This window comes from Aythya fuligula, chromosome 1 (assembly GCF_009819795.1).
Source record: "Aythya fuligula isolate bAytFul2 chromosome 1, bAytFul2.pri, whole genome shotgun sequence".
NCBI classification, from domain to species: domain Eukaryota; kingdom Metazoa; phylum Chordata; class Aves; order Anseriformes; family Anatidae; genus Aythya; species Aythya fuligula.
Window position 1 is genome coordinate 12661110 of NC_045559.1, and position 17442 is coordinate 12678551.

Below are 17442 nucleotides of genomic sequence, written 5' to 3' on the forward strand. Positions count from 1 at the left end.
CCTAGCAAGGGGGTTGATGCCCCATGCCTGTCATTGCTCAAGAGTCATGGATAATGCCCTCAAAAATATGCTTTAACTTGTGGTTAGCTCTGAAGTGGTCAGGCAGTGGGACTTGATGATCTTTGGAGGTCTGAACTATTCCAGTTTTAATTCATAATAATAAAATAATCTTAAGAGATAAAAGAGATCTTTTTTTATATCACTGAAAGCACATTGCTGCATGAATTGTGGCATGAATTACTCAACTGTCTATTTGATCCTTTTGGAGAATAAAGCATGGAGGATCTTAGCCACACCAGTTCTCTCTCTAGGTGAATGATGTCCTCCAGTTTATTCATGAGTAGGTTATTCGGACCTAGGGGGGCTGCTCATGTGTTTTCAAAGATCAAACTGTGAAAGCTTTGTTAGCAGAAACCTAGTGAATCAAGGTAATCAAGGTTTTGCTAATGATTTCATGGAGGTAGGGCTCCATTTTGCTTTGATGACAAGCCTGAATTATGTACCTAATATCCATCAATTTTTTTTTGCTGCCTAAATGTTATTAGATCTCCAGATTTCTAAGTTATATGCACTCTTTCACACCTAGCTTCTTACGCCTGTGACAAAACCATGCTATGTGAGTAAATATGGTCCATATCAGCACACAATAGGATGTTTCAGTTCATAGGTTCATTCAACTTATAATCAAAAGGGTGTATAATCATTTGCCAGTAGGCAGCATGCCACAGGTGTTTTGGTTTTGTTTTTCTCCAAATGAGTATGACATACAAAAAATCATAAATTTCAGGAACATATTTTATTTTGATTCTAAGATTAGCTTTGACAGAAACTCTACTGTATACAAGCTTCCTACATTTCATATTCTTCAGGAGCAATGAAACTACTGATGTTTACATTTAATATATTCTTCCAATTAAAACTTGATATGCTGGAGCCTGCTGGTTGAATGAAAACTCTTGCACCTTTTGAGAATTGAGGACATAATAAATATTCATGGGTTCAGCTGTATAACATTGAAAAGGACAGCTGGCTCAGGAAGGTTCACTTGCTTGGTTTACTACCTATATCTGCTAACATTAAAAAAGATCACAAGAATTTATCTGCCAGAGGGTTTAATAGATAAAGTACAGGTTTGATTTTTTCCCCCCTTAACTGATCATTTTTGACATTTTGTTACTACATAGTGCAAAAACAGGAAAATTACTCTTTTCTAAATACAGTCTCAACAGTTATAACTAAAATAACCAAATAAAGAAAATTCTAGATGTCAAACAGAAAAGCATTTTTTCATGGTAACATCTTGTTAGAACCAACTATTTCTAGCTTATGTGTCTCACAAGTGAGGAGAAATCATTTTTATTTCAAAAAAAATAAAAAAATAGAAAGCAACTGGCTTGACAGAAATACACAGTGTTAGAAACAGCATTTGTATTCAGCAGCTGCTCTGGCTTCGTGTAGAGGTGACCCAAGCATATGGACCCTCAGGTGTAAAGCCACAGAATTCACTCTTTCTTTTCTAAGATGTAAAGGTGTGGAAAGGATGTTAATTTGGATGAGTGAAAGTGGACAATTTTATAAAATAAAAATATTAATATACGTACAAATCAGCTAGTTAATGAAAGCAGACCTTACCCACTTCCTAAATGCAGATTTTTTTTAAATCATTTTGTATCGTCATTATTTGATTTAATCTCTCTTTTGATTATGAGCTTAGAGCTGATCATTGCACAATTAACCACCTTCTGGGAAAGCATCAGCTGCTAGGTGCAAGTGTTGGGTCAGACTGCAGTCCTGACAAAAATGCTTTAAACATCTGAGGGAGATTTAGGGAGCGAGGTTGATGGCTTCAAAAATCTTAGAAGTTGAGGTGCTCTCAAGATTCTAACTTCCCTGAAGTGACATTTTTTTATAAAATGCACTGCAGAAAAAAATAGATTCCATCATGAGATCCATTGTTAGGAACTTCTCCTGCAGTTTTGCTGTTCTGTACTAGGTTCTTTATGTCTAGGATTATGGCTATGACCTTGGAAGAATTATTTTCTCTTATGTTAGATATTCATATCCATCATTCAAAAATATCACATTTTGGATCACTTGATGGTATTAGGAAAAAAATCTATATGTAATTTGAAGATCTGAATGTTTAATATACATATAAATAGCATCTGATTAATATCCCATATTTTCAACAATAAAAGTCTGTATAAATCACTGTTTGCCACAATATTTTCCCTTCCAGTCTCATTCACTGTGTAATCTGAGAGAACTAAGAAATTAATTGTCCTATAAAGGGCCATCTTATCTTCTGTGCTCTCTCTTAGCTTGAATAATAGGATTCCTGAAAGAAAAAAAAAAAAAATCTAAATGTTTCTGTATACCCTGCCCATCTTAAATGCTGCTCAGGTACCCCTGTTTTGGAATAAGTGGATCAAATTCTCTGCAGAGTCTAATCCAGGTACATGCTGCCATTGTTCAAATTGTATATGCTTGGAGAACAGCTTGTGGTGAAATCTGAAGGTCTGAATAAATTCGTAAGACTTTTTAAAGCCCAGTGAAATCATTTATCACCAGTCAAGTGATGGGGGACTTCCGTTAAAACGTTATATTATTTATTGCTCTGCTCATATAAAAATAAGCCACTGGAGATGCAATATAAGAGAAGATCTGATATGTTAATAAAGCCCTAATGAAATGCCAAACTTGGGAAGAGGCTTCCCAGGAACCAATCTGCGATGCTGTAAGGGACCGATGGGCCATGCAGCTCCACGCTGTCCTCAGCTTTCCAAGCCACAGGTTTCTGATTTAATCTGCAATTGAGTTAGCTCCTATGAATTTGTCTAATCCCTTTTAATCTATTCATGCTCCTGGCCATCCAGATGATTGTTCCATGTTCTCTTATCCAAGTTCATTGACAAAACAGTCCAAGTTCAATGAACAGAGGCTGATTTCTGCTTTTGACTGCCACGCTGTCTTTCAATCTTTGCCTGTTCAGTGCTATGTTTTTGAGATGAGAATACTGGGTCTATAAGCAATATTCAGACTTCAAGTGTGCAATAATAAACAAGCAATACTTTGTTTCATTTGCTATTCTTTTCCTAACTCTTAAAATTTTGTTTACTATTCTATTGAGTTTATGTATTTAGAGAAGTAGACACACCTTACAAGATCTCCTGGGTAGTAATAATTAATTTAGGATCCATCCCTGCTTAAGCTTAGCCAGGGTTATTTTTTCTCCATGTGCATCATTTTACATTTCTACCCATGAGATCCTGTCTGTCACTTCACTCAGCCCACTCGGTACTGCCACTTTTGCAGCATTTCCATGCCAGTTTTAGATGTAACTGTTCTGAATGATAAAAAATCTCCACTGTGGAAATTCACAGCTCTTTTCTACCTTTGTTCCTTAGCTTTTACCTTATTAATCCCCTGTGAGTAGATCTATCTTATCCCTTCACAGTAAGTATTCCACCACCAAAGACTCTTAAAAATTAAGCCTTCTAACATAATAATATTCATATTTTCATAAACAACCTGCACATCAGATAACCTTAGAATTCCATTAGAAGCATACATGCCTGTAAATAAATCCTTAAATAAAGGCTCCCCTTCCAAGGCAGGAGGGAGCGTGCTGGCCAGGGTAATGTAGCTTAAGAGGAGACTCAGGCAGAGCTCTGCTGGAGAGAGCAAGTAGTGACAAGAAGATCCCTGGGATGTTAATGCAAGGAAAGGAGTCAGAAAGCAAACTTTTCATATTATCTAGAAATGCACAGAAACCCACTTCTGCTGGATTTCTGTGGGTTTCAATAGTAATTCACCACATTTGTCCATGAAACCATGATATAACTTTCCAATGGACTCCTTGCCAACCTGATAGAGTTGTTGACTCCTTCAGCAAAAGCTTTCCACGCCTTACAACAAGCAGTAAGATCGTATGGCAACACATTGAACCAATACAGCTTCAAACGAGGAGCATTAAATACTCGAAAAACAAAGTGCAGTAGAAAAAGCTGTTTGACAGACATGAGCTTTGTTCTGAAAGCCACCTACTGTTGATCCTTTCATAGCACTGCAGGACAAAGTGCACTAACACCAAAACATTTATTTACCTTTATCAGTCAGGCAAAGTCTTAAGAGGCAGAAAAAGTGGGGAAAAGTTCCTTCTCTTTCCTCCATTTCAGTTTCTCAGGATATGGAGCTGAATCAGACTCTCATGGCTCTCCTACCTCCAGCTTTGATTTTAGCAGACATCACAAATGTGGACATCTGCTCTGTTCACTCATCAGGTGCAAGAATGCCAACAAAAACTGTGCTGGTGTATTAATAGTATTTCCTGCCCTCCCTTCCCTCACTTAAGGGACACAACTGAAGTTGTGTCCCTTAAAGAACTTGAGTTACTTATGCTATCAAAAACATCTCCTGTAGAGTTTGCAATGGCAAGCATAGGAATTTTAGCTATAGCATCTCAGCCAAGCATATGAATGGCAAGCATAGGAATTTTAGCTATAGCATCTCAGCCATAATGCTTCCCCTTCTTTCTTCCTACAAAATTACTTGCTCTTTCATATAAGGCAGCCTTATTTTCTGATCTCTACTGATGTGTTGTACAGTCACAGAAATTTTAGACAGATCTCATTTTGCATACCAGCAACAGCCACGGTTTAGTGTTAGCTGATGTGATTTGATGTCGTGCTTTAAGAACTGATTTTGTGAAGGGCTCTGTGCAAATGTGAACTGTTTCGCTGTCAAGTTACTCTTTTACTTATTTGGGGAATCTAATCTGATGTGTGTGTGTGGCAGTTATAGGTCTACATCAAAGGCAAAATAAAATCAAATTTTGTACAAAGTCATCTAGTCATATTTAGTGTATTTTAATGTATAGAATGGCTTCAGGCACCGCAACGTAAACTGGGTGCTTATTCCTAAGCAGCATTTCTGAAGTAAACTAGCTATGTATATATTACTAAAGGCATAATTAAATTTATAGTCTTACCTGAACTACAAGATTAAAGCATGCAATTTATGGTTTGCATTTCAGAGCACTAATATTTTTAGTTCTCAGAAAAAATATTTTTAACACTGTAAGCAATGCTTTCATCCATATTAGAAGCAAAAGTCACTTTGAGTTGTGCATATTGTGACTTTGCATGAGATGTGCAATCTGTGTTTGTCACCATCACCTTCAGGAAACGTTTATCAAGGAACTGAGAAATTTGTTTTGTGGTGATAGAGTGTTCTGAACATATCTCTTGTTAGTGCTTTGCTTGATAATAGCTTAGATAGCCTAGATATTTCCAGGAAATGTATGATTTATCTTTTGTTTTACTTTTTTGAAGTTGTCCTTAGATGTTAGTATTTTTAGGATACATTATTTTAAAGGAAAAAAAAAATGCACTGCTGTAACACCAGTTTGAGGTGGACAGTGAGGCTGAGCATCTTTGAGACAAACGTGCCAAGACTAAAGTGTGGAATTTATTACACTCTATGACACTATTATGATATTAATAGAATAAATAGTCAAATTGAATTGTGATAAGCATGTTTATGACTAGTAGATGGAGAGAAAATAGCATTTTCTTTGGAGAGTCTTGATGGAAAGATAAGAATTGTCAGCTATAGCATATCTACTAAGTTACAAATGATTGAATAATAGGGGGAAAAAAACTCTAGAAGAAATATTTAGAGTAAAATTTAGAAAATTCAATGGGAAATATGGGAAAAGACAGAATAAGGGAACAGATGGAGCACACAGGAAAATGGAGAACCACAAAGAGCAAAGAAGTGAACTAGATCTGTAAAGTTTTGAGAATGCGTGTGTTTATTTGATGTAGTAAATGTGACTATACACTCATAATTAACTGCAAATTCATGCTGGCATGTATCTAATTAGAAAACCGCACATCCCTATAAATCTTCTGTATGATTTCTGTTTATCAGTTAACATATTTGTGTGGAGGAGGAGAAAAATTTAGTAAACCCTGGGCACTTTCAGTAATAAAATCAGTTTGTATATAAAATAAATCATGTCTGTAGTGTCTCTTCTGCAGTATACAAATAAAGGGATTCTGTAAATTCAGAGGTGCGAGACGACTTATGACTACTACTTATTGTGCGAGTTTATACCCTTCACTGTTCTAATGCCTTATTTTTCTCCTGAATTGTTTATTATCTTGTCACATATCAGGTTTGTAAACTAGCTGAACCATAAAACTGATTTTGGGCTTTGTATGTATGTGCCTTGTATGCACATCTGAATTCTGAATTTTTAGCAAAATCTGTTCTGAGTTCATGCAAATGACATTTCATAAGAATAACTGTTTTATGAACAAAGTATCTTTAAGATTGAATTTTCTTCTAAATGAGCTCATTTTCTTCTGTTTGTGAACATCATCACTTACTGCTGCATAAGCTAACTAAATATTATTCCTTGTCTAGCTGTACCCCATAAAATAGGGAGAATAATTGATGGAAGTCCTGCGGATCGCTGCGCAAAACTTAAAGTTGGAGACCGGATCTTAGCTGTGAATGGCCAGTCTATTATTAACATGCCTCATGCAGATATTGTGAAGCTAATTAAAGACGCAGGTCTCAGTGTAACACTTCGCATCATTCCTCAGGAGGGTAAGTCAATGGCCCTTAAAAACAGGAAGAAAATTTTAAGTAGCCTCCAATTAGCTTGAATTATGTCACTGCTTGAAAGAACATCTTTTGTTTCACATTTTCAGCTGTAACATACAGTACACCAAAATTACAGCCTTAGAACCAGCTGGAATACTATCTGAATTCTTGAAAAGGTTTCTTGCTATGAAAAAGGTATTTAAAGCAAACTTTGAGAAACAGAGAGAGCAGAGTTATGGAGAGTTGGTTTTCATGTCATTTGGAAAAGTTGCCTTCTACATGGAAAAACATCCTACCAAAGAGCCCCCTTCCTCCCCTTGTACTCTGTTATTAACCAAACCTTTATGTAAGCAAAGTGACTGACGAAGAACCACAATGGCTGTCAGCAGGCATGCTCACATACCAGCTAGCTGTGACAAAACAATGTGAAGGAAGAGTTCAGATTTGGTAGTTTCCTCTATATGTGCTAGGATAAGTGCACAAGACAGGAAAGAGGTGAATCCTAAATTATTTCATCAGTAAGGTGAGGATAAGGGGACAGACTCGTTAGTCTGTTCATTACTGCAGAGCTTATCAGTGGAGATCCTTTGATGTCAGCTTAATGGGTTTTGAGGTTGGTTTCAGGGCTTTTTTTAGCTTAGTGACCTGCTGTACCGATATATGAATTGTGCTGTATTAATAAGACCATGGCTTTACATCTCACTAACAAATACCATCAGAGCTAGGAATGTCACGTACAGCAAGTAATGTAATTACTTAATGATCCATGCTGGAGTTAGGTGACCCTCACTTTGTACTGTTGCATCCAGCAATGAGACAAGGAAATAGCGTGACACTGGCCACGGATTGCCACTAAGGGCACATATCTACTTTTTTTAATGAATTAAGTAAAGGGATGAACATATAAACACACACAGGCTCAAAAAACATCCCAAAGAGCTAGAAAGACAGTGGCATACAATTACTGGAGTTCAGTTTTGCAAGCAGCTACAAACAAGAGTTTTGCTACATGTAGTCTATGCAGTTTATTTAGGCCTCCCTTGTACACAGAACTATGCATATTAACAAATTGCTAGTATTTCTGTGTTAGAAATGGGGTCCTGAAACTATAAGGGAAGCAGAGGTACATCTTGGATGCCATGATACAAGATGTACTCAGGTACTGGTGGTGAGGAACAGTTTGTGTCCGAGTCATGGCTTCCCCATGTGGCTATATGACACTGGACACCTCATTTGCCTTCTGCTATTAGCTTCCCAGTTTATAAAATTAGGAAAAAAAAAAAAAATCTAATACCTCTGTAATGTACTTTCAGGTGAAAAATACCATATAAATGCAAAGCAGCTTTAGAAGCAGTTTATGATCTGACTTGTTCATCCATAGTTATGAGAGTAATGTAGAAATGAGGGACAATATTCCCAATCTTTGCCTCTGAAACTCTGCAATACAGAAGAGGCTCACAGATGCAAAATGGGCAATTAAAGCCTTAAGCATAGTAATTACACAGACAAGTATTGCTTATGCCTGCATGAGGCATGTTTTAAGTGAGAGTGTACAAGCTTTTTTGACAATTAAGCCTAAATTGAAAAGATTTTTAATAAAGTAACCAAAATTTTTAGAACAATTATGAGCATAAATTAAAGAAGCAGAGAGCCATTAAAAACACACAGTCACAGGGGACAAACTCACTCACTAAAAATAAAAAAAATAAAAATAAAAAAATCAGAATTCAAACTGGATTCAAATGCCAAACTAGGCGAGAGCAGAATCATGCATACCTGTTGCTTTTTGGGGTACTAAGCCATGCACATGTCTTTTCTAGCCATGTTGTACCATGCCATGCTGGCCTCACTCATTCTGTTGCAAGCAGAAACAAAAAAAGTACAACGTGTACCTTTGCTGTTGATAATGCATATGTGATTATTTGTGCAGTACTCTGCCCTCTTGCAATGGGAATCTCTCTCATTTATGCTTATTAACAGGCAGATGCTGAGCAATGCTGAGCCAGTGTGTTGGGAGAAATACATTTGATATAAGCTCAGTGCCGAATGTGTTTTCCCTGGTGCAGGGGAAAACCTGAAGGCACCGTGGCATCCCCTGTTTGTAAAGACCATGAGGCCACATTTCCTAGCCCAGCCTCTCTGTTGTTGTGCATTTTATATTGTTTGGAAAAAGGGTTGCTGGTTTTCTGCAGTGGCCCTATGTGAAGCCATGGTCGTTTGGCACCAATACAGTGAATACGTCAGCTTAGCTGGTTAGTCAGAATTTATTGAGACTGGTTTTACTGCTCACAGTCCCCAAAGATGTTAAATTATAGGGAACTCTTGTTGAGCTCAAACAGCAGGAGCTAACACAAGTACACCAGTGGTTCAGCTTTTGTGTCAAGTCTGTCATCCCATAATAGCGCTGAAAGCACTAAAATCGTTCATTCTCTCAAAATAAAAAGTTTTCAAATATCAGTATTTCTAGGCTTTCACAGAAACCATGACACATGGAAGCTGTTTGCCCTCTTCATTTGGGTTTTAAATTATGAAGGTGTCAACCAGAGTGGAGAGTTGGCCAAGATTTCAGATCCCAGAGAAATTCAAGAGATGCCCATTAGCCTCAGATGTCTTAAAATCTAATTATAACCCAAGAGAGCAAAAGCAACAAAACATACCTTTCCAGGGGTGGAGAGTGACCGACGATGACCATTGTCTACCTTTGCCCGTTATTAAATGCTGCCCCATGACAGCTCTTTAATCTCCAGCTTCCCATTATGCAGAGCTGAACAGCCCGGCCTCAGCCCCCAGCTCGGAGAAGCAGAGCCCCCTGGCGCAGCAGCACAGCCCCCTGGCCCAGCAGCAGCAGCAACAGAGCCCCCTGGCCCAGCAGCAGCAGCAGCAGCAGCAGAGCCCCCTGGCCCAGCAGCAGAGCCCCGTCGCCCAGCACAGCCCCGTGGCACAGCCCACGCCCCCGCAGCCCCTGCAGCTGCAGGGACATGAGAACAGGTAAGACTATGGCTGTGCCAAGACCTTGCTGCTCCACAGAGCCCATGAAGCCTGGTGGGCCCTGACACCCAGTACTGCTGGGGTTGCACTCGCTGGTGGTGAATTGTGAGTGTCGGGCATCAAAAGCAGTATGGACAGCAGGGCGAGGGAGGTGATTCTGCCCCTCTACTCTGCTCTTGTGAAACCCCACATGGAGATCCCACTCTGCGGCCCCCAGCACAAGAAGGACATGGATGTATTGGAACAAGTCCAGAGAGCCATGAGGATGACCAGAGGGCTGGAGCACCTCTCCTGTGAAAACAGGCTGGGGGAGTTGGGGTTGTTCAGCCTGGAGAAGAGAAGGCTCCAGGGAGACCTTACAGCAGCCTTCCAGTACCTAAAGGGGGCCTGCAGGAAAGCTGGGGAGGGACTCATTGTTGGGGGTATAGTGACAGGGCAAAGGAGGAATGGCTTTAAACTAAAAAAGGGCAGACGTAGATTAGGTATTTGGAAGAAATTCTTCACTCATAGGGTGGTGAGGCACTGGCACTAGTTGCCCAGAGAAGCTGTGGATGCCCCATCCCTGGAGGCATTCAAGGCCAGGCTGGATGGGGCTTTGGTCAACCTGGTCTGGTGGGAGGTGTCCCTGCCCATAGCAGGGGGTTAGAACTGGGTAATTTTTAAGGTCCCTTCCAACACAAACCATCCTATGATGATTCAGTGATTCTACGATTCTTATGACTAACATTATTCTGAACAAGGAGCTGTCCAGACTTCAAGGGTCCCCTGGGATTGTATTTTTGCCAGGCAACTAAATATGGAACTATTCTTTGCTAATAATATCATCAGCACTTACAAAACATAGGTCTATCAACATGTGATCATGAGGTGGTCTTTTTTCATTATCTTACATGTCATTTTCTTTTGCTGGTCAGAGTTCTCCAGTCCTTTATAACAGGTTTTCTCTAGGGTGTATCATTTTCCAGCCAATTTCTTGTGTTATTTATGTATATTCATTGACAAAGTTTATCTGTGATGGAAATGAAATAGCAGGGGGATAGAAAATTGGTGACCAGCTGTATTAACAGCTGTATATATAAAAAGCACACTCAGACTGTGCAGTGATACAACTTTATGTGATCTCCAATCAACACTTTAGATTAATTTTTGGCATGTGAAATGAGGCTGATTACACAGACTGTCTATATGCTAATCTTGAGCAACTAACATACCTCGTCAAGACCCTTGTCCCCAAACAGTAGGTGCTGGTAGCAGAATTTTAACTTCTTGCTTCAGGAGGTACTTGAGTTCAGTTTTGAGTTAGGCATTGTGCCCTCTGGTTCTCCTTGTTTAACAGATGTAGCACTTCCACTTGCCCAAAAGGGTTTTCTCTCAATTAGTCACAGTTGGCAAATTTCTTTCCCTTATATTTCATTGAATGCTTCCCTAAAAATTATCACCCCCTAGCAGACATATGCTTCTAACAAAATGCAGGACAAAGCTTTCACAAAAGTCTCCCTGTGCAGTTGTAAGTCAATATTAAATGTCTATTGAATTGGGAATTTTCAGAAGGGACCTGTAAACCTTAGTAATTAAAGTTCCAAAAAGAACTTTTGCAATAGTTTAACTGAAAAGTGTAAATTGTAGTTAATCATGTCTCTGTTTATTTATTCCAAAAAAATCACAATGCCTACAACTGTAAATAAAACCATCATCTTCTGAGAAACAGCTGTGGTAGTATATTGGGAACCTGCCTAATGAGAGCTCTTATTCCAGATGAAGGTCTATTATTGCTAGTTCATACACTGTCACTATACACCAGATTTTATAAATCAGACTACATCTGGTTTATATAGCTGCATACAAGCTTCTGTATCAAAATTAAAATACTAAAAGATGGAATCTTAGGAATAGTAATCAGTATTTTTCTTTCACTTTTAATAAGGCTGAGTTATCACAGGAAGACTGCTTGTACACCTTCTTTTTACTCATGATCGTGAAATAGATCATGAAACTGGGTAGAGAAAATAAGAGGAATCTATGTATACATGCAGGTCATATTATAGTTGCCACATACAGGCAAAGAACATGTGGCAGCGGGTTATTTCCATCTTCTCAGAAAAGTCCAGAAAAGGGAAATAGTTGTGGTATTCTCATGTGTGGTTGGACACCAAGCTAATTCAAGCTGGTGTGTAGGAAGACCTGTCAGAATGGTACTGTAACTGCACTAAATAATGACATTTTGAAATGTATCTAAAAGCATTTTAAAATGTTTAGATTATTTAGATTATCTTTTCAGGGATATATTAACATGAGCAAAAACAATGCACTCATTCATTCAGACTGCCATTTATTTTAATCAGTAAGTGCTTTTCAAAATCACTTTCACAGTTGATGTGTCCGTGTATTTATTGCATGTGTACATATACATATATAGTCACTTGGTTAACTGCTGTGCTACAAAAGCTCCATTTACTTTGAAATGTCATTTTCCTTTATTCAGTTAACAATGAGAGCAATAGATTATTTGCTATTAATTCCTCATTAAGCAGATTCACTTTCTTTTCACCCTGAGTTACTTCTGTGCATGAATACTGATACGGCCTGCAGGCTTGTAGCCAGGCACTATTATAGGGAGCATGTAGTAAGAATACACACTATATTAACTTGTCATATATCAAAGAATACCCTCCATTAAAAAGATAACAGCTAATAGAAAGAATGCATCCATTTTTAACCTTTAGAAGCTCACAATAATAATCATTTACATCAATGAAACAGAAGGGCTATGAATGTCTGCACTGATGTTTTGTTTACTCTATAGAAAGCTTTATACTAGAGAAGGCACTTGATAAACTCAGTGGACTGTTTTGCAGTGAGTATTGTGGGGTGTTTTAAGTGCAGTTTCATTTTCCAGGCAGGAAAAGTGGAAATCAGGATGCTTTTCTTGTTCTTGTCCCTCGGAGCCTAATCCTGATCTCACTGATGGCAGCTGGAAAATTGCATGGTGTGACCTGAGGGAAAACTGCTTACACTCATGTTTCAGAAGTGCTCACTGATTTTGGATGCCTCAACTATTTACCCTCAAAAGTTTTGCTTATCTATGAAAATTTGCTTTATGGAATTTTGCAGTCAGGCAATTTGCTTTCACTCCTGGATACGCCTTAACTTTTTTTTTTTTTTTTGCTGCTTTCTGAAACTAAGCCATTTTGCCTTTCTCAGTTACAGGTCAGAAGTAAAAGCTAGACAGGATGTGAAACCTGATATCCGGCAACCTCCATTTACAGACTACAGGCAGTCTTCAACTGACTACCGCCAGCCTCCCCTGGACTACAGGCATCCTCCTGTGATGGATTACCAGCAGCCACCACCTCTCGACTACAGGCAGCCACCCTTGATGGATTACAGGCAACACTCACCTGACACCCGGCAGTACCCCCTGTCAGACTACAGACAGCCCCAGGTACAACCTGAAATGCTGACAGCACCCCTCAACAGAAATTATTACAGTTTGTAGAGAAAGATCATATATATTATTAAGGCAGCTGATGTTACAGAAGAAAAAGCACCTTTATTGCTTTTACACAGAGTAAATCTTTCTCTGTAGAGGACATGAATCCAGAACCATTAACATTCATTAAGTACTTTGTGATCTGTCAAATAACACTGCATTTATAATCGTGTGACTACAATGTTAAATAAATGCTATTTTTGAGGTACTGGAGAGTTAAAATCGAAGTTCTAAAATAAGCTTCCTTTGCATCAGCAGAAGTACTTAGGTGCGATGGGATTTCTACAGCATTGTTGAAAATAAATGTTTTATCAAATCTAGATAAATAAGTAAATACAAGTGAATCCTGCCTGATAACATTTAGTTTTGTGTAGGTAATAGTTTGGATGAGGATAAACTACCTTTTTTTAACCATTTTTTTTGACATCGGGCATGATCTCACAAATTCAGAGAAATAAACCTTGGATGAATGGTTATGTTACCTTGGAAAAGATGTTGCTGATGACAAATATTTACTGACAGTTGAGAATGTTTGAGGATCTTGTTGAAAGTTCAGACTTTGAAAAGAAAAAGTTCACTTTTTTCTTACATAACTGCAGAGGAAAAAAGTCAGAAATATATTAAATAACAGCATAAATGTCTGGTCACTGTATACTGAAACCGTATATAAATGCTATTTTTGTGTCCATATTTTCAAGGAAAATACATAAACTCTTTTGATGAAAATATCCAAATTCTTAAACATGATACAGAGAAACTTCTGACAAGTTTATTCATTTCAATGTCTAAAAAGCAAGTACCTGTCCCCATATCTTACAGGATTATAAGACACTTCTTAGTGTCTAGAGATGCCTTAGCTGCCCATTTCTCACAATCCCATTTAATTTTTTAACCACTGATGTCTACAACTCAAGCTTGCTCTTGTTTTCATCCTTTTCCCCATGGCTTCTGCACTTTTGGTTGCTGATGGATCAGAAGTAAAAAAGCAAGTTCCTTCCTGGACCCCTCTGAGGTGCCGGTAGTTAGGGTCCACCAAGCAAAACCTGGAAAAATGAATCTCAGTCCCCATAGGATGTGGAAAGAGTGAAGTTCAAACATCCCACTCCCCACCTCCTCCTCAAAGCACATGTTTTAGCTGAAGTGAGGAGAGCTGCTGCACTTTGGGCCTCCATGCAGTCTGGCTTGCTGACCAGGTTGAGTTCTGCTGGGAATTTAGGAGGTGTGTCCTGCTAATTTTTAGGTTATGATGGTGTTTGTATAGGAACTGTCTGCTGCCCCATTTGCCAAATCAACATTCTGCGTAGATATAAACCTTACACTTGGATACCATGAATGTATTGAGGTGAAATATGGAAGCCATCCAGAGAACTTTTGGTACCAGGCAACCGCTGGATGATGTCCTTCAGGATAGTTTAGACTTTAAGCATTTTAAGCATTTACATGTTGCTTAAGTCTGCTTTTAATGGCCAGAATAGGTGCTCTTATTCTCATCTATTCTGACAGTGCATAATTTGAAAGTGAATTTGCTTATATTAATTGGATAGATGCACATTTGAAGAGATGTATTTTAAAGTTTTCTTGAATGCATATTATGCCATTTATACAGTTAATTGGCTTTCATTTTGTATTTTTCTATTTAGGACTTTGATTATTTCACTGTTGATTTGGAGAAGGGAGCCAAAGGTTTTGGGTTTAGTATTCGAGGAGGAAGGGAGTACAAAATGGATTTGTTTGTGCTGAGATTAGCAGAAGATGGACCAGCAATAAGAAATGGAAGGATGAGGGTAAGTAAAATACATTGTAACAATTTTTGTCAACTTTAACTGATATATTTGGTGATGGCATCAAAGAGAAAACAGTTGTTGTTGTTGTTGTTTTCTGATTGTGTTTTAAAGAACCAATACCAAACACCTCCAATAATAAAAATTGGTCCTGGAAGAGTTTAAGAAATGGCTTGAAACAAATAGTAGGTCTGTGTAGTTCTTTTTGGAACAAAATGCATTACTTTTTGTTGAAAATAGCTTTTATTTTGTTATATTTTTCTCTTTATTCTAGCACTCATATCTAAGCATCTTCAAAATCTCTGACAAAACATTTAGCATTTCTTTGATAATAGTATTGGCATAATTAACAGTTACTTCTCTAGTCACAAAAGCAGTGATAACTGTGTGACATTTAGCTGACAGTTATGATACCGAAGCATTGGTCTGTGTTATTTTACTACTTTAATTGCCTTCCTATTGTTTGCTAACTTTGTTAATTGATATAATTCAACCTTCTTTGTAGGAATCAATTTTCACTCTTTGGCTGTATAAGTTTTAGTGCATTTGAGTTCTGTAGTGGTAGAAATAATAATACCATGTCTAAATATGAAATTTGATAAGAGCACACAAGAAAGAAATTCAATTATTAATATATATATACGTAAATGTTCTATTTGGAAAAATCTCCTAAAAATAACTAATTAAGGGTTGTTGATACCCTGCAGAGTAGCGAATACATGAAAACAACAGTAGGAAACCACAGGTGAAAAAGACTACCAAAAAACAAGACAAAAATATATTTCTTTATATATCTAACTAGTGTGACATTCTTGAATCAATATTTAGGTATAAAGAAGGGCAAAGGAAATTGTGTTCTTTACAGTAATAACAGGTTTTGCAAATGTTGTGGTTATTAAATGGATTCTGTTTCTCAGTTCTAACAATCTCGTCAAATTTGACTTCATACTGAAAGAACATTGACATCAGTCTAAATACACAGTTAGTCTTTCTGTTTATAACTCAGTGGGTTTTTGTTGATTTATTTTTCTTTAATCATTCTTAAATTGCCCACTTTGTAGAATTTTAGAATTCAGTTAGTGCTCAGTCATACCACGGAGTTCAAATCTGTGAGCGTCCAACTGGAAGCTTGCGTGGGGGATCAGTGGCATAAGCAGTCCCTGTGAGGAGGAAGCCAAGCAGGCAACTGGAAGCTGAGAACTACTCCCACAGTATTTTTTGTGTGAAACATAGGTAAATGCTGCAACTAGAACTTTAGCTCAAGAATATCTTCTCTGGTGGGTGTTATAATTATTTCCTTTACTTTAGTACCATCATAATCGATTGCTCCTAATAAACAGCTTTAACCAGATGTATATTATCAACCACAATGTGATTAAAGATGAGGAAAAAGTTGAGGATTTAATAAGCTCTGGAATCATGTATTTGGAAACATATGGCTAAGACAACAGACCTTAAAAAGCAATGCTTTTATCAATGCTTGTTCATGTCAAGTAATAACCTCTATCAGGAAAAAAAAAAAAAAAATATATATATATATATATATATAACATTAAAATTTCTGCATCATTTGCATAAACTAGTATCACAGAACAAAGATTATCCACCCTGTGAGTAGCCTAAATATGCAAATTTACATGCATATGTTTATATGTTCTATATATTTTTATATTTTATCTGTAGGGAAAGTACAGTTTCATTAGGAAATGTCCTGTAACTTTCCATGAAAAAATATTATTTTGTTCTCTAAAATAATGTTTAAAGCTTGTTGGTATAGCCACAGTGCACGGCCAAGTGTAATTTTGCCTAAGTAGCTGTAACTTGGAGTTTTATCTCCCCTTTAAAAGTATTCTTTGAAAACAGTTTTACCCTCCAGCTCTGTCATTGAATCTTGAGTTTTATTCTCCTGTTTAATAGCCATTTTAACCTGACAGTCACAAATGGGTTTGGAACTTGCAAGACTTTTATCTCCAGTGACCTGTAACTGATGGATGGACAGAACTATCTCTAAAACAGCTTCTTCAGAACAAAAATAGAAAAACAAAAAGAATGATTTAATTGCCGAAAGGAACAGAGGACATAGGAAGAAGAGTAAATGAAGCAGATTTCAGTACTTGTATCTCCTTTCCTAAGTTTACATCTTCTGTCAATAATGCAGGTTTATTCCCATTTCTTGGCTGGGACAACCAGCCTGCTTGCTGCAGTTCTATTCCATTCTGTTTCACAGATGCATCTCTATAGGAAAATATGCAAAAATCTGTTCAGTCCTTATCACTTCATATACCATCATCTTTAAAGATCACATTCTCTGATCCCAGACTTTCAGCACTGGAATAGTAAATGGTGCTTATGTGGTCAGATCTTATCAGGAATGCTTCCCAGTTACTAGTTCTTCTTATGGTCTACTTATCTCCATTAGTGTTTTGCTTCCTGTTTCCTGCTCCTTGAAAAGCCTTTCTTGATTTAGCTGAAGCCTTCCAGAAAAAACATTAAGCAGATAACACAAGGTGCAGATCATACTTACAGAAAAAAAATAATAATAATTTTAAAATAATTCACAAAACTCCA

The 17442-nt window shown here is 37.6% G+C and overlaps 1 protein-coding gene across 6 annotated transcripts in view; it reads left to right on the forward strand.

Moving 5' to 3' along the window:
- MAGI2 (membrane associated guanylate kinase, WW and PDZ domain containing 2) overlaps nucleotides 1-17442 on the forward strand; it is a 771045-nt gene that overhangs the window by 714232 nt on the left and 39371 nt on the right. For all 6 annotated transcript variants that reach the window (XM_032182540.1, XM_032182497.1, XM_032182505.1 and 3 more), the window contains 4 exons: nucleotides 6433-6618; nucleotides 9378-9603; nucleotides 12805-13045; nucleotides 14734-14877. In XM_032182540.1, the coding sequence (XP_032038431.1) occupies nucleotides 6433-6618; nucleotides 9378-9603; nucleotides 12805-13045; nucleotides 14734-14877 (797 nt within the window). The remainder of the gene's footprint in view (nucleotides 1-6432; nucleotides 6619-9377; nucleotides 9604-12804; nucleotides 13046-14733; nucleotides 14878-17442) is intronic.